Source organism: Taurulus bubalis, assembly GCF_910589615.1.
Source record: "Taurulus bubalis genome assembly, chromosome: 14".
NCBI lineage: Eukaryota > Metazoa > Chordata > Actinopteri > Perciformes > Cottidae > Taurulus > Taurulus bubalis.
Genome location: NC_136602.1, coordinates 27,164,081 through 27,184,940, shown reverse-complemented (window position 1 = coordinate 27,184,940; position 20,860 = coordinate 27,164,081). Strand labels below are relative to the sequence as shown.

General features: G+C 44.6%; 3 protein-coding genes across 3 annotated transcripts in view; 2 read left to right on the top strand and 1 right to left on the bottom strand.

Moving 5' to 3' along the window:
• Positions 1–671: 671 nt before the first annotated feature.
• prop1 (PROP paired-like homeobox 1) lies at positions 672–3,162 on the top strand (the record flags this gene model as incomplete). The annotated part of the gene is made up of 3 exons (XM_079229908.1): positions 672–777; positions 1,638–1,867; positions 2,782–3,162. The coding sequence occupies exons 1-3, from the start codon at positions 684–686 to the stop codon at positions 3,160–3,162; spliced, it is 705 nt and encodes a 234-aa protein (XP_079086034.1). The 5' UTR covers positions 672–683.
• Positions 3,163–3,327: 165 nt separating this feature from the next.
• mcfd2 (multiple coagulation factor deficiency 2, ER cargo receptor complex subunit) lies at positions 3,328–9,108 on the bottom strand (the record flags this gene model as incomplete). Its single annotated transcript, XM_079230309.1, has 3 exons — positions 3,328–4,860; positions 8,654–8,813; positions 8,936–9,108. The coding sequence occupies 3 exons, from the start codon at positions 9,106–9,108 to the stop codon at positions 4,729–4,731; spliced, it is 465 nt and encodes a 154-aa protein (XP_079086435.1). The 3' UTR covers positions 3,328–4,728.
• Positions 9,109–10,436: 1,328 nt separating this feature from the next.
• ttc7a (tetratricopeptide repeat domain 7A) overlaps positions 10,437–20,860 on the top strand; it is a gene marked incomplete at both ends in the record, with an annotated part of 52,096 nt that continues 41,672 nt past the window's right edge. Inside the window, 5 exons of the mRNA XM_079230177.1 lie at positions 10,437–10,493; positions 11,526–11,712; positions 16,181–16,344; positions 16,483–16,651; positions 19,570–19,700. Of these exons, the coding sequence (XP_079086303.1) occupies positions 10,437–10,493; positions 11,526–11,712; positions 16,181–16,344; positions 16,483–16,651; positions 19,570–19,700 (708 nt within the window). The remainder of the gene's footprint in view (positions 10,494–11,525; positions 11,713–16,180; positions 16,345–16,482; positions 16,652–19,569; positions 19,701–20,860) is intronic.

The window sequence follows — 20,860 nt, the reverse complement described above, 5'->3', positions numbered from 1 at the left end:
ACGGTGCAGTGGACGAGGGGCTCTCTTAAGAAGGGGTTGTGTTTGCGGAAGACCGGGGAGTGTACTCAGCTGGGTGGTCTCCACACTCACTCACCCAGGGTCAAAATATAGACTGGATGAGGATTCTGCCTTTTGTGTGTTCAAGGTTTTGTCAGTCAGTTTTCAGTTTCCTAAAACACAACCTGATATAATAGAGCCACCTAGTGGTCCCATAGGCAGTTGCATCTCACCAGAAACAATCTATATATTGTTTAAACAATAACCTGACTTTAAAACCAGGCACTGCACATTTGTCCCTGTTGAATAAACAACAACAAAATTATAATAAATGCAATTTGTTTTATACGTAAAAATGGATACAAACCTAGACATCCAATATAACATCCAACACGTCTGTCTGAGTTTTTGTCACTTAGTACAGATGTTGAACAATCTCACAAGGAGAAATATTAATGTTTCATAAACTTGACCAGGCTTTTGTATTTCTGTAAAGGTACCAGCAAAAGGGCATTCTGCAAAAATGTAGGGAAATGTAGGGAGTCCCAGTGAGCAGCCCACTGCGGTTTGTGACGTAGACTCTCACACAGGTAAAGGTGAACCGAGGTGGGCGGCCCCAGCATGTGACTTCCCGGTCAGTCCCACTGTCCGTGGGGGTTCAGACGTGTGCGAGCAGAGCTGCAGTGATGGCCCTGGTAAAGGGAGCAGGAGACGCAGTGAGGAACCAGCAGGACTGTGCAGATGTCTACTCTGATATGGCTACTGTCAGCTCTAGTGCAGGTGAGTCCAAAAAGATGTCCAAAATGATAATTACTAGTTTGTTTCATATTATGATGGAGTTTCCCCGACGACACGGCGACGGAGGGAGACCTGCAGTGAAAAGTTCCTCTCTTGGCAATCTTGCATGCTTTCAGCAATATTTCTCTTAACTTTATGAAACTTACTAAAGTAATGCAGTGTATCCTACAGCTCAAACAGAGTAAATAGTTAAAATAGTTGATTTTCTTTTTTTTAAATTGAATGTGTAAGATCAGAACCAGACAGGTGGGTGCTTAAGAATCAAAGTTTTAGCCCTAAAACAACTGTACTTCCTATTAGTCTGAGCCTAATAGTGTATTAATTGCATCAAATTAATCAATTTAAAGTGTTTACTTTAACAGTAAGGGATTAGTGTTAAACTGTATGAATATGTAATCAGGTGCGGTAAAAATAGTTAATAGTTGTGAGTGAGAACACTTAATACCCATCATCAAATCCGTCTCCTCTCTAACCGCCGTGATGTGGATGGACAAGGTCAACTCAGCGCACCAATTTGTAAGATTAGTCACTTTGTGGTAATAATCTCTGTCAAATCCCCCAGTTTCTGGTATCTTTTTCTCACGAGTTTAGTCTTTGGCAGCTAAAGCTCCGCGGCTCTCAGGTTGCCGGCGGCAGTGGGAACCATAAAGTCAGCGTAATCCCTCTTTTTTGAGACACACATTTGGTGAAATGGGCTCTCACAAGTTTTTTTAGTCCATTTTTCTTTTTTCCGTATCATGCCAAGTAACTCGGGAAATAGGAGTCGGAGAATTGTCTCCAAAAAGTATTTTCGGCTTCCAATGAAAAGCCCCAACAACTCTTATTATTCCTCCTGAAAACAGATATAGGAGGGTCGGTGAGGAAGGTGACGTTGTGCGAGACCCCCATGGGCATCAGCCTTGGCAGGCGGAGCCGGGCCTATCCGTCTCCGGCCAGGAGACGACACCGCACCACCTTCAGCCACAAGCAGCAGGAGCAGCTGGAGATGGCCTTCGGTCAAAACCAGTATCCCGACATCTACTACAGAGAGGAGCTGGCTCGCATCACCAAGCTCAACGAGGCTCGCATTCAGGTGGGATGGCCTTCAAATTAAGATATCCCAAAAGTCACGTGGATATTGAGGGAACGATAACCAAAAACCACTCACTTCATTTAATTGTCTATTATTAGATCTGTGATTTCAGCTTCGCCGGGGACTCACAAGACTGCAGAAACATTTACATAAACAACAACTGATATCGCTCATATTGAATGTGTCTGTCCCACGGCCACTTACATTAATGAAATCAAATGCAACCAGAGAAATCAACAGTGCAACACAATAGGATAATTAAATGTGGACTCCTAAATATTAGATCTGTCTTCTAAAGCTGTATTAGTAAATTAATTAATGTCAGACAATCACATTGATTTTTTTTTGTCTTACTGAAACCTGGCCTAAATGAATCAACTCCTCCAAGTCATATAAATACTCACATTCCTCGAGACACCGGCCGAGGAGGTGGAGAAGCTGCCATCTTTGACTCAAGTCTATGAATAAATCCTAAACCTGAATTAAATTACAACTCATTTGAAAGCCTTGTTCTTAGTCTTTCACATCCAACCTGGAAAACAATACAGCCGATTCTATTTGTTATAGTGTACCGGGCACCTGGTCCGTATTCTGAATTTCTATCAAGTTTAGTCCTTAAAACTGATACGGTTATTGTAGGTGATTTTAATATGCATGTGGATAATAGCCTTAGTGCAAAATGTACTCATTGTTGTGATTTGATTGGCTTCTGTCAGAAAGGACAGAAACTCACTCACTGCTTTAACCACACCCTCAACCCTTGTTCTTGCATATCGCATTAACATAGAACTTGTAATTTGTGATTTGGGGCTATACAAAATAAACTGAATTGAATTGAATTATAATCAGGTCAGGTGTTACCTTGACCCAAGGGGTGCAGACCAACTGTCTCCATCCTGTCCTTGTCCCGGCAGGTCTGGTTTCAGAACAGAAGAGCCAAACAACGGAAGCAGGAGCGGGCCTCCCAGAAAGTGCTCCCAGTGGGTGTGATGCCAGGCCCCAGAGCGCTGCTGGGCGGCATGCACGTCCAGCCGCCCGGCATGGCTCGGCAGTACTACACCCAGCCCCTGGCTCACATCCCCTGCCTCCCCCACATGCTGCATTCTGGGGCGTACTCCCGCAACCCGGGCCCCGTGGGCCCCGTGGGCCCGTGCCCCTGCCCCAGCGTCCCGCCACACCCGGCCGCCCAGCGGCAGCACGAGGACTGGTACGGCCCGCTGAGGAGCGGCCTCACCTCACCCATGTTCTCGCTGGCCCCTATGCAGCCTCTGGACCCCGCCTCGCCCTGGAGCTGAGAAGTAACAGAGGCCAATTTAAAAAATAATAAATAATGTTTTGTCTTTTATCTGCTGCATGTGCACAATCCTACACGCTTTAGGGGCAATGCCAATATACCCAATTTATATCACTGTGCATGATAATCTAAAAAATAAAGATGAAAACATCACAAATTTGTAGATTACAGTTTTTAATATTTCACATTCTAGAAACAATGCAGTTGCATCCGTTATGCTTTCAGTTATTTTGTTTTTGTTATATCTAAATCAACAACCTGAACTGATTGAAGAATCAATACTGGATGGCAAAAATATGGAATTCATCAAACCATCACACAGAGATGGATTCAACAAACACAGAAACAAGTTTGATCCATTTAGAAAAAAAGGCAGCTACTGATTTGAAGCAAACTGACACTGCAGCTTATTAAACAACAGCAGTGGCAACCAGTGTGCTTTCAGTCAAGCGTATCCAGTGACCACGAGTCGGCGGCGTGGTGCTGCTTCACATTCACTCTGTGACATCAGGTGTCGTTGTCAAGCGTCAGCTGGCTCGCAGACGACAGCGAGGACGGTGGTTATTGGCTCGAATAATTGTAATCATCTCCAGAAACATCTGCTCGCAACATTCAATGGTGTGTTGTTTTGCCCGCAACCTCAAAAATACATCTTCTGCCGCGCGCACGCACACACAACCGTACAGCTGAGCAAGTCAAGGCCACTTCTCCGTTATCATGAGAAAACAAAAACAGCAAATGAAATGAGGAAATCGTTTGCACAGTGAAGCGTTTGGTCCGCTGTGTAGGGTAATGCACAGCGACGGCGTCTCAGCTTGAGTAAATAAGTCCAGTGTGTACGCGTCATGGTTTCAAATGGAAACTGGGCTCCATTTAAAGCGACAGGTACATTCTGTTTCGGGCTACCTGTGTGAATTCAAAAGCCCAAGGCCCTTTTTATACATACATTTATCCACGCAGAGAGTTTGGGGGTTTAGTTTTGCGATGCACCTGCACTGCCACTGAAACTTCTGCTCCCACTTCACTGATAGTTGCACTATAGTTCCCAATGAAAGTATTGGGATTTTAATCGTATAGGCCTTTTGGCACACAGATCTTTGAGAGCTCACTAAAACTGGATTACAACTATATATCCATAGTCAGGGTTAAGTAGAAAACTATGTCTCTTTGTAATATTGGGTGACCCTTTATTAAAAAATTATAATAAAATTTAAAAAAAAGGCATGATTTTCAAGGAACCTATCAAAACAAAAGGTTCAGAAAAGTCAAATAAATTCAAAGCAATTTAGTTTTCCTCCCTTTTGTTGCCTAGTAAATTACTAGCATAACTGTTTTTTCTGCTCCCAGCTTGAACATTGAGTAAAAAAAACAGAAGTATCACAAACTCAGAAATGGCCAATAACCCTGATTGATCGGGAAAGCAAAAATTAAACGGTTTTCTAGACAGCTTGGTGGCAGCTTTTCAGTTCGCCTACTCATCTGCAGATTCCTTGTTGTTAATGATGATGATGATGATGATGATGATGTTGTTGCAGACACGGAGAGTGTCCACGGCCACGGCGACATGTTACTCTAGCGATTTGGCGAACTCTGCATAATCTATGAAACCGTCGTCGTTTTTGTCATCGTCCCTCAGGACATCGTCGATGAGAATGATGAGGTCCTCCTCTTTCATCGGCTGGCTGTTCTCTCCTCTCTCCTGAGGAAGGAGCAAGATGATAAAAACAAACATGTAACATTCACGTGTGCAAGCGGGACAACAACAGATGTTATTCATTCTTCATTTGATTTTTTTGGGAGCCTTTTGGGAAGTTATTTTGATGTCTGTTTAGTTTGGCTGTAGCAGTGAGGGCAATATCACTCACCAAGTTTCTGTAAACTCGAACAAGAACTCTTATTTAAACCCGATTAAAATCAAGGTTCAACTTTCAATCGTCGGGGCGGGGCGTATCTCTGTGCAAACTGTTTTAATTTCCACCATGGAAATAACCACTATTTGTGGAAATCCCAAAAATGGCAGACACAGCGCACGGCAACGGCGCACACAGCTCGGTCAATTTCACCGACTTCTCCAGGTAGTGCGTCAGAATGACGGCCGCTTCCAGCGCGACTGGAGCTACTGGAGCTACTGGAGCTACTAGAGCTACTAGAGCTACTGGAGCTACTAGAGCTACTGCAGCTACTAGAGCTACTAGAGCTACTGCAGCTACTAGAGCTACTGGAGCTACTGGAGCTACTGCAGCTACTAGAGCTACTGGAGCTACTAGAGCTACTGCAGCTACTAGAGCTACTGCAGCTACTAGAGCTACTAGAGCTACTGCAGCTACTAGAGCTACTGGAGCTACTGGAGCTACTGCAGCTACTAGAGCTACTGCAGCTACTAGAGCTACTGCAGCTACTGGAGCTACTAGAGCTACTGCAGCTACTAGAGCTACTAGAGCTACTGGAGCTACTAGAGCTACTGGAGCTACTAGAGCTACTGCAGCTACTAGAGCTACTGCAGCTACTGCAGCTACTAGAGCTACTGGAGCTACTAGAGCTACTGGAGCTACTGGAGCTACTAGAGCTACTGCAGCTACTAGAGCTACTAGAGCTACTGGAGCTACTAGAGCTACTGCAGCTACTAGAGCTACTGCAGCTACTGCAGCTACTAGAGCTACTAGAGCTACTGCAGCTACTGGAGCTACTAGAGCTACTGCAGCTACTGGAGCTACTGCAGCTACTAGAGCTACTGGAGCTACTAGAGCTACTGGAGCTACTGGAGCTACTAGAGCTACTGGAGCTACTAGAGCTACTGGAGCTACTGGAGCTACTAGAGCTACTAGAGCTACTAAAGCTACTGGAGCTACTGGAGCTACTAGAGCTACTGCAGCTACTGCAGCTACTGGAGCTACTGGAGCTACTGGAGCTACTAGAGCTACTGGAGCTACTGCAGCTACTAGAGCTACTGGAGCTACTGGAGCTACTGGAGCTACTAGAGCTACTAGAGCTACTGGAGCTACTGCAGCTACTGGAGCTACTGGAGCTACTGGAGCTACTGGAGCTACTGGAGCTACTAGAGCTACTGGAGCTACTGCAGCTACTAGAGCTACTAGAGCTACTGGAGCTACTAGAGCTACTGGAGCTACTAGAGTTACTGCAGCTACTAGAGCTACTGGAGCTACTAGAGCTACTGGAGCTACTGGAGCTACTGGAGCTACTAGAGCTACTGCAGCTACTAGAGCTACTAGAGCTACTGGAGCTACTAGAGCTACTAGAGCTACTAGAGCTACTGGAGCTACTGGAGCTACTGGAGCTACTGGAGCTACTAGAGCTACTAGAGCTACTGGAGCTACTGGAGCTACTAGAGCTACTAGAGCTACTAAAGCTACTAGAGCTACTAGAGCTACTGGAGCTACTAGAGCTACTGGAGCTACTAGAGCTACTGGAGCTACTGCAGCTACTAGAGCTACTGGAGCTACTAGAGCTACTGGAGCTACTGGAGCTACTGGAGCTACTAGAGCTACTGCAGCTACTAGAGCTACTAGAGCTACTGGAGCTACTGCAGCTACTGGAGCTACTGGAGCTACTAGAGCTACTAGAGCTACTGGAGCTACTAGAGCTACTAGAGCTACTAGAGCTACTGGAGCTACTAGAGCTACTGGAGCTACTAGAGCTACTGGAGCTACTGCAGCTACTAGAGCTACTGCAGCTACTAGAGCTACTAGAGCTACTGGAGCTACTAGAGCTACTAGAGTTACTGCAGCTACTAGAGCTACTGGAGCTACTAGAGCTACTGGAGCTACTAGAGCTACTAGAGCTACTGGAGCTACTAGAGCTACTGCAGCTACTGCAGCTACTAGAGCTACTGGAGCTACTGGAGCTACTAGAGCTACTGGAGCTACTGGAGCTACTAGAGCTACTGCAGCTACTAGAGCTACTAGAGCTACTGGAGCTACTGGAGCTACTGGAGCTACTGCAGCTACTGGAGCTACTGGAGCTACTGCAGCTACTAGAGCTACTGGAGCTACTGGAGCTACTGCAGCTACTGGAGCTACTGGAGATACTGGAGCTACTGGAGCTACTAGAGCTACTGCAGCTACTAGAGCTACTGGAGCTACTGGAGCTACTGCAGCTACTGGAGCTACTGCAGCTACTAGAGCTACTGGAGCTACTAGAGCTACTAGAGCTACTGGAGCTACTAGAGCTACTGGAGCTACTAGAGCTACTGGAGCTACTGCAGCTACTGGAGCTACTAGAGCTACTAGAGCTACTGGAGCTACTAGAGCTACTAGAGCTACTAGAGCTACTAGAGCTACTAGAGCTACTGGAGCTACTGGAGCTACTAGAGCTACTGCAGCTACTAGAGCTACTAGAGCTACTAGAGCTACTGGAGCTACTGGAGCTACTGCAGCTACTGCAGCTACTGGAGCTACTGCAGCTACTAGAGCTACTGGAGCTACTAGAGCTACTGGAGCTACTGGAGCTACTGGAGCTACTAGAGCTACTGGAGCTACTAGAGCTACTGCAGCTACTAGAGCTACTAGAGCTACTGCAGCTACTGGAGCTACTAGAGCTACTGGAGCTACTGGAGCTACTGCAGCTACTGGAGCTACTGCAGCTACTGGAGCTACTGCAGCTACTAGAGCTACTGCAGCTACTAGAGCTACTGGAGCTACTGGAGCTACTGCAGCTACTAGAGCTACTGCAGCTACTAGAGCTACTGGAGCTACTGCAGCTACTGGAGCTACTGCAGCTACTAGAGCTACTAGAGCTACTGCAGCTACTGGAGCTACTAGAGCTACTAGAGCTACTAGAGCTACTGGAGCTCCTGGAGCTACTAGAGCTACTGGAGCTACTGGAGCTACTGCAGCTACTAGAGCTACTGCAGCTACTGGAGCTACTAGAGCTACTGGAGCTACTGCAGCTACTGCAGCTACTGCAGCTACTGGAGCTACTGCAGCTACTGCAGCTACTAGAGCTACTGGAGCTACTAGAGCTACTAGAGCTACTGGAGCTACTGCAGCGACTGCAGCTACTGGAGCTACTAGAGCTACTAGAGCTACTGCAGCTACTAGAGCTACTGGAGCTACTGGAGCTACTAGAGCTACTGGAGCTACTGGAGCTACTAGAGCTACTGCAGCTACTGGAGCTACTAGAGCTACTGGAGCTACTAACGTCTTTGACCGGCGCAGCATGTTGTCCCGTGTGTTGAGCAACAGCTGTGCGAGATGTACAGCCCATTTCTAATTTCTTTCTCCGGTGTCTCCATTTTTGTTTCCTTCCTACCAATCACGCTGATCCGGGACCTCTGCTGACCTCACCAGATAATAACACAGCACCATCTAGTGGACTGAAAAAGCAATTGATTTTGGACCAAAAAGTTTATAATTTATATAATAAAAGATCGATACTTGGCTTCCTACACGGATACAATATCGACACACACACACACACACACACACACACACACACACACACACACACACACACACACACACACACACACACACCTCTTTGTGTACATGTGTGATAGCTGTGGCGAGCTCCAGCCCATCCAGCAGGTTGTTGCCATCATAGTCGTGCATTTTGAAATAGTGCAGCTGGAGCTCCTGGGGTGTCATTTCTTTCTCTGGTTGGTCGATCACTCCCTCCAAATGCTCCATGATGTGGCTGGGAGACAAAGAGCAGTCAAAAACGTGTCTGAGACTATGTTCAAAGTTCACCCCTCTGTGCAAATAAGACCTGATGCATGCATCCACAGAGACCCGTTTGAACGCAGAGGTGACACTCACTCTTTGTCCTGGATCATGTTTTTGTCCAGGCGACCGTGACCGTGAACGTGAGCCGCACTCGCTATGACCGGCGGCGGCTGCTGGGGATCCAGCTGAGAGTGGACACACAGCAGACAGCAGGACAGGAGGACCATCAGACCCCACCACTGCACGCTGCACCCGTCACTCCTCATTCTGCGGGGCACACACAGACACACACGTTAATTACGTAAAACGTTTTTGGGGAAGATCACATCTTACGTCCATATTCAGTGAATTTACATATTTGTTTCTACTCTTAAACCCTCCGCTCTTACCCTCACACTTTTCATTTATACATCCGTGTTGCACCTGAATAACCCCTTTAATAAATATCTGGTTTCTCCTTTTAACACCTTGTTAGAGCTACATTAGACACAATTAGGAAGCCGGCTCTATCGTTTTAACTAGGCGCCAACAGAGGAGACAACATTTGAAGTCATGATTGTAAATCAAAATTCCGTTACGTTAGACAAATACAGCCATATGTCAACGGTGTTAAAAGGGAAGACATTGACCACGTCTGTAAAACAATGGGCTGAATGAGCAATGTCACATGAAGCTACATACTGTATGTACCACAGGGTTAAATAAATGATGTTATGTTAACAATGACCAGAAGTTAATTTTAGCTGTAATAACACTTGCTAGCACGGAGCTTAATTTCAGGGCTGCGATAAAAATATATACCATGAACTGTTTAATGCACAAATTATACAAGACATTCACTTATATAATTACTTGAATGGTCTTTCAATTCTGACCTGAACGATGACGCTTAACTTCACTCGGCTCCGTGGACAGTTAGCTAACTTATGTTGATTTAGTCGTCGGCTGCAAGCAACAATGAGCCGCAGCCTTTAGGGACCTAGTGGCTTGCCGTAGCTCCACTTCGACACGACAGCTCATTGCGATTGGTTAAAGTGGTCGAAGAGTACACAACTGAAGCGAGAGGATCTACTCCCCCAAGTCAGTCTGTGGTATTCGCCCGTTCCTGGATATCTCGCTTGACATACTATGTTCTTATTTTAGCAGTCCACGACTGAATTAAAATTATATTATATTCAATGCATGTTCCAAAAATTATGTTTGAGGTTATAGTAAGATAAAATTAGAGCTATACCACCTATAACCTATACAAACCTTTAATTAGGTAAGACATCTGTATCATAGGATCGCCGTACGCAAAGTTGTGAAATGTCTTGAGTAAATAAATCCGTGATGCAAACTAACATTTGGGTTATTTGACAATATTATTCTCGCGATATCATTTGTGAGCATTTTACACAAGGGACTAGATGTTTCACAGTGCGGCGCCTATCTTGATAGAGACTAACCCTTTGAGGTGACTCTTTTACTGCGTCATCAAGGGGAGGGGAATAGCCCATTGCCAGCCGCTCACCTGTCAGATTAACAGCACGGGAACACGCTGTGTGTGTAGCTAACTGAGGGGAAAGGAGAAGCGTCGATTTGTGTCAAGCAAATGTCAAGTTTCCAGAGAGAAAATGACGCTGCTAAATCTTTGTTCAGAAGGCTTGAGGTTTTGTTTTGTTTTTTCATGTCATAAAGTAGCGGATTATAGATTCTCATTTAAACCCCTCAGTAGACAGTGACCCCTGTCTCCCCCTGTACATTACACCCTGTGCTGTGGATGATAAGTAAAATGTTAGTTGTTGGTCAGAATGCTGATGCGAATGTTCCCCTTTATCCCTCAACTTGTTCACAACTTTCTTTCCCATTTAGGATCGCTGGTTTGTGTGACCTGAAGCAACAATATATATAATGTTCGGTTGAACATTATTGGCACAGTGCAATAGCTGACAGATGTATTATGTTGTAACTGAGCCAGCGAGCGTCAGCCTGCCAGTGCTGCTGAACCCGGATCAGGGAGCAATAAGCCAAGCAATTTCAAATTGTTTTGGTTTTTCTCCAATGATCTCGTTTTTTAAAAGAACACCATTAAAGGGGGAGAGAGAGAACAAAAACACAACATCTCGTATGCACGTTCTACACTTAGCTGTGGACGAGTATAGCCTGAAGCTTTCTTCGCATTACCCCCTTCCGTAAGCCCCACCTGATCCAGTTAAAGTGTTAACGGGAAACATTAAAACGGTGGCTGATTAGAGGACATGCTTTCCTTTTACCCCCGAAAGCTGCAGGCCCTCTCAAAATGCCGCGCTCGTTTTCAACAAATTAGACCGTCGCTATCGGAAGTCACCGGTCGACACCGGTGTGCATAATAGCAGGCACTGTAATAAGTGCACGCATTGTGACGCGCTGCAAGATGACAGTGAAGTGTAACAAGGTAAGAGGGTTCACATAGGAAATGTTTACTTTCTGAATATTGCAAAGGTTTCCTTGTTAAATTTTGCCTCAGGAGTACTGTATATTTGATTACGTATTACTTAATTAGTTCTTATAATAACATTTAACAATGAAGCATTCTCATTTAAAACAGCTTGCGCTGTGGATTTTGCGCTTGGTGACCTGTTGTGCTGTAGTAACCCTCACCCCTCCTCCTCCTCCTCCTCCTCACCGCACTCAAAGATTACACATTTATTTCTCTTGGCAGTCAGCGGTTACTCCCATCGTGTCCGGGGAGTACAGTCACCACCGGGACAGAACACCGATGGCATCGCGGATCTCCTTCACCCAAGTGCGCCTGGAAGCGGAGCTGGAGCGCTACCGGGCCGAGTGCCAGTGGGACAAGATGCCGATGATAGTTAACCAGATGAAGGTGGCTCGGATCCACGAGGACGGTGAGTAGTCTGCACTTGGTGGGGTTTAAAATGATCTCCTGTTGCTTCCGTGGCTATTTTTTTATTTGATATTTTTAACCACCTCATGTGCAGGAAACAAACAAAAACATAACTGCAGAGACTTTAAAAGATTACTTTGAAAATGAAGAGCTGCTGTGTCTCAACACATTTGCAGATTTCTTCAACTGATTCGTGAAAAAGCAAGGTTTTAAGTGAGAAATATGTTTGTCAAGGATGGATATGTGTTTGTCCTACATGGGTATACACTGTACACAAGTTGGACATTGGACTCTCAACACGATAGAGTGGTTAAAGGTTTCCCCAGCATGTATAAGAATAAAAGGTGCCTACACCTGTACGAGGGGTCAGCGAGGGGTTGCCGGATGGCTCCAACAATAACATGTCACTGGAAGTTTACAGTGTACACAGTAAAAGAGTGAGTGTGATTAAAAGGATATTGTATGGCCACTCCAGCCAGCCATGCTACATATATCTAATAATAACCAAGGTTTCCCGCTGCCTGCCTGCCTTTACCCTTGAAATCATTCCACGCGGCACATGTGCTCAAAGAAATGCAAACACACTTATCACTGTGCGCCTCATGAAGCATTGCTAAGTCGCTAATGCACCTGCCTCCACCTCCTCATCTTAGCAGAGTAAATATGGGTTCAAGTGACTCACATGCAAGTCAACTGTTACCTGCACGCGCACGGAAGTGTTCAAATCAATGTGGCATTACTTGTGTGCATGCATGGCTCACATTAGCTCAGTGGTTCTCAAACTTTTTTTGTCATGCCCCACTTTGCTGGAAGAAAAATGTTCATGCCCCAACAAAAAGCCGATCTCCGTGAGATATGCTTTTTTGCTGTTTTTGTTTTGGCAAAACACCAAGAATCGGTGAGTCGCCAAGAATCTCTGCCGTCGCGCATGCGCAAACGTATCGTAAACATTTCCACGAAAGTACAGGCATTTCGCAATGTATTTATTAATAATGTTTTATGTCCATGTATTTTGTACTATGTGAAGTTCTCATGTAGCTCAGGTAGCCGGTTCGATCCCTGGTCTCCCCATAGTTTGCATGTCAAGTGTCCTTGAGCAAGACACTGAACCCCCAGTTCACAGCAGCCCACTGCTCCTTAATTACTAAGGATGGGTCAAATGCAGAGAATAATTTCCCCACTGTGGGATTAATAAAGGATTCTAAAAATCCCACTAGATGGTCGTGCGCACAGTTTGAGAACCACTGCGATTAGCTGATCCGATGTGCATGGAAGGCGCAGGGAGAGGTACTTTTAGATGAGAAGAAAGAGGAACATCCCGGCGGTGTAATGAGGAATTCAACTTAGTTGTGAAAAAACCCTGACTCTGAAGTGGCAAAAAGCAGCCGTTTGCATTCTTTAGGTGTCTTGCTGTTTGAAGTATTGTAACGGACTGAGTGACAGTTAATACTAACCTGTTTTGTTAGAAGTGTTGTGTTTACAGAAAGAAGTTTAGTTATTGCAATTACTGGGTTCAGATCTCATGAGCTGTGTGGCTGGGGGGCCTGTCAATCATCGTGGCTACCTATGAGGGGGGTGGGACACTTGAGCGTGTCTGTGATTGGGAGAACGAGTGAGGTGGGATGTTGTTGTTGGTGTTGCTGGTCTGTGGAGAGTAGGTCTGTCTGACCGGGAAAAGAGTGTGAACATGTTAAGAGGTTTACGGCCCACAGTAGCCTGTTATTGTTACCCAAATAAACCACACAATAAGCCAGATAACGTCTCGTAGCTTTCCTGACCCAGGATCGCTTCAGCATTTTAACTTTGGGTAATTTAAAGTGAGGTGATGTAAAACGCGATCAGCTAATCTGATGTCAGTCAAACTCAAGCAGCAAGGTGTGCTGTCGAAAGCAGATGTTTGTGCACCGCTCATCATCAGTCTCCGGGGGAGAAATCAAATGTTAGCAGTGCCAAAGACAATGATCCACAACGGTATAGCTAGCATTTAGAATACCAAGGTCATATGTGTCAGTCCCTGCATTTGTTCTGGGACATCCTGCAGAGTTTTCTTGTAAACCAAAACTATGTCAAGTTAAATTGTGTTTCTTGTTTTGAGGTCCACTTAACATGCTGAATGCATTTCCTTCCTCGTAAAATATTTGCAAAGCCGCTAATTTATTTAGAGAGTTTTAAAGCATCTATCTAGGTAGCTTGCGGTCCTCTTCTTCATACGGGATTTTTTTTTCTTCGCGCTTTGCCACAACTGACTTTAACTCCACCCAGTGGCGGGCCGTGCGTTTTAGGCCTTCAGTGAGTGCCGTATAGTCTACATCATGGGCGGACCGGGGGAAAAAAGTGTCCCGGGAGTTACTGTCACAGACCGACCCACAGTCCACCATGTGTGGACAGCAGACACCCACTCCGCCACACGGCACCACCACAAGCATGGAGGGAGGTCACACGGGGCGCGTGGACCGACCCATAAAGCTTCAACCACCAGCGGACTCCCCCGCCGAGCAACGCACAATTACGCAGCGCCTCTCGGTCGGACGCCTCGAGGTTGGAGGCGTCGCTACACGTTTTCTCTACACATGACAACACATGAAGCTCTAGCGTAAGTTCAGACCGGAGATCACCGTCAGAAGAGTAGCACAGCACAGCAAGAGTAGCATAGCACCCAGCTGTTAAACAGCTGGGTGCTATGACTCCCTGGAGCTGACTCCGTGGAGCAATGTGCTATGACTCCGTGGAGCAATGTGCCTCGTGATTTTGTGCATCCTGGCTGACCGACTTGACCAGCCCAACCCTGTCGGGCCAACAACAATGCATGTTGCCCAAATCAACAACCAGTCACATTTAGTTATAACAAAACAATCCAACAAAACCGCGGCACTGAAACCCTGCACACACACAAGACATCGCATTGGCGAGAGAGGCGGGACCAGCAGCCCCAGTCCAGCAGCAACAAGCCCTGTGGCTTGTTTATGTTTAGATACGACTGCAAATTAATTGTGATTGGATAAAGATGCTGTTAACCAGCTCCCAAGCCGAGCCATAGGCCTGAAGGAGCAGAGGAACAGATGAAGACAGCTGTGCAATGAGAACATAAGCTAATTGGGAACAATAATTATAATACATGTAGTGTGTTTGTGAAAAACAATTACATTATAAAATAGCTATAACTTTGTGATTCTGTTTAGGCCAGCAGAGAAGGCTTAGAAGGCCCTGACGACCCACCACTGACTCCACCTCAGTTAAAACTCCACAGGGTACCTTTTTAAATTGAAGTACAAATAACACGAAAATTAAATTTACAGACAAATTCATTGAAGAATTAAGTAAATATCCGGACCTAAGTATTGAAAAATCCTGGCCACAACCCTGCACACATTTTTCTCCACATGCAGAACTATAAACCAAAATGCAATGTGGCCATTTGGGTTTAAAGGGTCTCTAGTGTAGGATCTGGCAGCAACTAGTGGTGAGGCTGCAGGTTGCAACCAACTGAAACGTTGCTTGTGTGCTAAAACATAGGAGAATTAAGTTGAAACACAGCACTGACAGAGCATAACCTTTCAAGTTCATACAGCTAATGTGTAAGCAAACAGTTGCTGATTTACACACCCTGCCCGGTGTATACATCAGTTAAAGGTCATTCATTTTCAGCCTTCAAATGTTTCTGTTCAGCGGAATGCTTTTGCTCCCTTTTGGTCCCACCAACTCCTGAGGGAAATATCTAGCAGTTAAACGCTCCACTATGTTGCCCAGCCAGTCTCCAACTTTTGCCTGTTTGGTGATAGCTACAACGAAAACGAAAACCTGGAAAACAAAAAAAGTTGAGAAAACTGATTTCATTTGAACACATCATATATCTTCTTGCTGTGACACAAGAATGTTTAATCTGAAACAGTCCCAACAATGTTGTTACCTCTTGGTTACTCGTTGCAACACAGACTCTTCCCACAGTATTTGCTCCAACCTGTGTTAAATCATAGCTTTGGACACGTCCTGCTGTTTATAACCTCACCTTACCCTCCTCTGATAGGTTGAGCCTAGGCTGTGCTGATAAAACCAACTTGCAAATATGTCAACACACACACGCACACACACACACACGCACACACACACACACACGCACAGAATGAAAAAGCTAAACAGGAAGGCTTTAATCGAGACATGGTTTACTGTTGGACTTTGAAAACCCCGTCTGAACAGAATGGTTTACTGTAAGAGTAAACTTCAATATCTTCAGTGGTGGACGTGGAGTGCTTATCATATTATTTCAATGTTAAAGCTATTGAAGGAAAGTATGAGAGAAATGGAAACTTTAGCTTCAAAATATGTCTATTTATTTAGAAACAACCAGTGGGAAATGCTGTTTTTAATGGACCCGAATGAGGTTGGCTTTGGCTACAGAAACATATGACCTTTTACCCCAGAGCTCAAACCCACAAAAAAACTCAGTTTACTTTCTCAATCCCACCCACTAGATGACTATGGGACACTGCTGACGGCGGAGGCGCTTCTGGAGGAGTGCCTGCAGGACAACATGGACTTATTACGGAGCTCCACGCCTCTGATGGAGAAGACACAGCCCAGACTGAGCCGGGCCAAAGGCCACCTCAACACTATACTCAGCCGAGGCCGCCTCACAGTCAGTCTGGCCTGGGTTCCCTTGGGTTTCCTTATACAATTAAATAAATGGAGTACTGAAAGTGTGCACAGAGCACAGGCTTATATTGTCCTTTTAGTCCATTATTGCCAAACCCTTTTATTGTATTTCGTCCTCCAGCCCAGGTACCTGAACGAGGCTCTGCTGCTGATGGCCAAAGTGCACTATGTGCAGGGTCGCTACCGGGACGCCCAGGGAATGTGCGCCAGGGTTGGACTGGAGGAGCTGACACAAGACGAGCAACCAACCTACCATCTCCGCCTGCTGGCCGAGGCCTTTGTCATTAAAGGTACCTGACACCTCTGGAGAATTTAGGAGAAATTACATTTCTTTTCAATACTTCAATAGTCTTTTTCCCCCATCATTATAATTGATAATAAAGACATTGTACTCCTCAAGTAGTTGCCGAGATCAAAACACAAAAACACCACAAAAAACACCAGCAAGTAGAGCTGCTCTGATCTGTATTTCTATATTAACGATGGATCACATGGTTTGCAAAAGGTAGCTTGTAGTAACAAACCCACAGAAGTGACCAAACCAAAACCAAATAAGTTTGCTGAATGGACTGTATGCTACCTGCTCAAGACCAAACAGACAGCAGTGAGCGTGAGAGACTAGCTGGTGAACATAGTGGAGCATTGCGCAGCTAAAGAGCCTGATTTATCATTTTGGGATTTGGAGGTGGAGACCGAAAACAGCAAAAAGAAGAGTTTATTGAACTTATCACTTTGTGGTTGGCCAGGCACAATGGAAATGAATACTAGACTATGTCAGTGTTGTGTTTCAAGCTTGTGCTTACTGGCCCAAAATGACCCCCAAAAAAGCATGAATCATTTTAACTACCTACAACATGTAAGAGGGTGTTTTCCTCTAGCAAAAACTGAGCTCAGACGTATGACACAGACCAATGCCAGGGAATTAGACGGCGGCAAAGTAATGACAGGAAGCAGCAGATCATCATTTCAAAATTACATTTATTTTGGAAATACTAACATTAACAACACCGGCATCAATGAAATGTAGGTTTCAAAGTCGTCAAATTTGTACGAGGAAGATGTTTGTGAGGCTTGAAGAGAATAAATACATTCTGATGGGAAACACTGAATTCGCCGGAGCCTTGTGTCACTAGAATTTCAGACTATTTTGACATCCACTATAGTGCTGCACAGTTTACATTTACAGCAGATCTCCAACCTGCATGTTTCCCTGAAAAACACCACGGGCAAGACCGAACAGCTCCCTTCATACATTTCCCCGATGGTCCCATTCCTAATCCCTTTCGTTACGAGCTATCACAGCCCTAGAACCACAATGACCTTGTACGGTGACTGGAAGTGGAAGTGGAGGAGGACGAACTGACGAAATCCAGTCTGCATAAAATGGGCTGGAAAACGTCAGCTTGAATGGACAGATGTCAGTGACCCTCGCATAACTGTTTTTGATGCGCCGAAAGTTCATCAGTCTCGGTTTGGAAAGAGCTTTGTCCCGCTTGGTGTTTGGCTTCGCTATGTGTTTAGTCTTTTCGGTGCCGTGTCCGCCATTTTCCTACCTTGCTAACGGATGCATGCTCACGTTCCGGCATGTGGCCTTTTTATAGAAGTTGACGCCCAGCGACGTCTGGAGTATACACACAAAAAAGAAACACGATCCGGCATTGAAAGGGATTATTTTTGTTTGAGTCTATACATTGTTTTTTAGGAACTTTCTACTCATTGAGCCTTTGAGTACGATAAACATTGTTACATATTTAGAGCAAAGTAACAACGTGAAGCCCTTTGCGGGAACAGATTGAGTGCTATTGACAGATTTCTATGCAGATGCTGCTTTAAAAGCCCAACAACTGTGAGTCAAACATCGAGGAAACAGTCACTGTTGCAAAAACATAAATTGGTTATAGCAGATTATACAACATTACACACTGTCTGTGGCCCTTTAAGCTCTGGGTAATCTTGTTATCATCATCATCATCATTATCATCATCATCATGTCACATGTGTGTGACACCGTTTCCTGATAATCGGACGTGACCTCATGCTCTTGAAACTGAAGAGAATTTCAGGACGTTAACTGTGAGATTTTGATTTCCTGTAATTGTTGTTAAAGCCCACAAAATGATGTTGACAGTGGCTCGTGTTTTCTGTTGCATGCTGCAGAGAAAACAGATCGGATCCTTTGGGGGTTGCTCTGCTCCTTGGCCTGTGTGTGTGTGTGTGTGTGTGTGTGTGTGTGTGTGTGTGTGTGTGTGTGTGTGTGTGTGTGTGTGTGTGTGTGTGTGTGTGTGTGTGTGTGTGTGTGTGTGTGTGTGTGTGTGTGTGTGTGTGTGTGTGTGTGTGTGTGTGTGTGTGTGTGTGTGTGTGTGTGTGTGTGTGTGTGTGTATGTGGTGTATTATGGTCGGAATGAAGTCAGATGAGAATATTTGGAGGATGATGTCCTGTCTGTCGGCAGCTCTCCGTTTATTTGATTAGGCCTGTCGGACATTGGCTGCTGTCCATCACAGGCCTCCTGCGGTCTCCGAACCTTCCTGCTCGCTCTTATTATTTATCTGCCAATGAGTCCACTTACGGACATCTGGACCAGGACTGCCCTTCTCTCTCACTTTCTCCCTCTGCATTCACTAAGCGGCGCATCCGTCTCCACGGTACCATGTGCAGAGAATGGGGAAAGTTCTGTTTGTAGAAAAAAAAAATGTGATGTGATTGTAAAATCTAAATCATTTAGAAACTTAAATTCATATCAATAATTTGACTGCAGGCAGTGCAATGTTGTGTGGATGTGACCATATAATAATTAAAATAAATGACACAAGCCTCAACTTTACCTTTCATGAGAAAATATTAATAACAGTTTTCCAAAATAACGGCAGGAAGTCACATCTCTGGGAAATACTCTCTAAAAAAATTCAAATAATAAAAATGACATTTCACCATTCATCTCATGCATCCTGTCAGAATATGTTTTAACTTTGAGACCGAAATATGTCTCTTTGGCATTTTCTATTTGACAATCACGTTGACATTTATGCACACATACATTTTAATCAGTCATATTTGTGTAAACTTCGAACTAATAAGGAAGTGACAATTACATTTTTTATATTGCACATATGGTGTTCTGTATCTCATGCATTACCTGCTTGCAAAGTGTTCCCAATGTTCCCAGTTTGGTGGTCTCGTGGTGCATGATGGTCTGTCCTTGTGTCTCAGGTCTGTCTCTGGACCACCAGACAGTTTCTTCTGTGTCCCGTGTCCGTCTGTCCGAGAGGGAGGAGGAGAGTCTGTCCTGCTACCTCCGGGCCTGTGACGCCTCTCTGTCTTACCTGCAGGAGCTCGATAAGGTCGCTTTTTCATACATTTGGAGCAGGCGTGGTTGATATTGTTTTATGTTTATGTAGCGCTGACGATATCTGTTTGTCTGCGTGGATGCAGTACAGCTTTCTGTCAGAGGAGATTCTCTGTGTTAGTTTTGTTTGTAACATTTCTATTCACATCACTGTTTCATTTATCATTTTAATCATTTTAGTTGGTTTATTTTTGTTCTTTAACATTTTCCTACACACATTTTTAGTAGTCAGTAATATTTATTGGTTCTGTATAGCAAAGTAATACTTGTACTTCCACTTTGTATCACTTTATACTTCTATTTTCCTTCATACATCATACAGCTAATATATGATGTGACAGTTTATGAAGTATGATCTATTGTTACAGATTGCACAAAAGAATATAGAGTATTTATAATTAGCTCCACCTCAACCAAGATACACATGAAAGTACTGCTTTACATTGTGATGCATCAATAATAATAATCCATACGTGTAATAATTCTGCATAGTGAGTATTTTTTGTACTTATGCAGAATTAATGAAATGCTTTAGTTTATGCATTAATTAAATGCTTTAGTTTGTATCCTGTGTGCACAACACACAGACACACACATGTAAAATTAAAAACAGGATACAAACTAAAGCATTTAAATCAGGGGTCTCAAACTCGCGGCCCGCGATCCGATATTTTGTGGCTCCTACTTGACATCAAAGTTTAGAGTTAGTGCGGCCCGCGCGTTTTTCTGAGGTCCGCTCATGTGCGGCCCGTAAGATAACGTTTACTGGACGTTTCTATGAAAAGCTCTGTGAAAAAACGGAGTAGAAAAAAGATTCAGACGTTGCCAAAGTCTGGAGGTTCCGCCCACTTCTACACATACATACATACATGCAGAGTACACAGTACACACATAGATACATACATACATACATACAGAGTACACAGTACACACATAGATACATACATACATACAGAGTACACACATACATACATACATACAGAGTACACAGTACACACATACATACATACATACATACAGAGTACACACATACATACATACATACAGAGTACACAGTACACACATACATACATACATACATACATACATACATACATACAGAGTACACAGTACACACACACATACATGCATACAGAGTACACATACATACATACA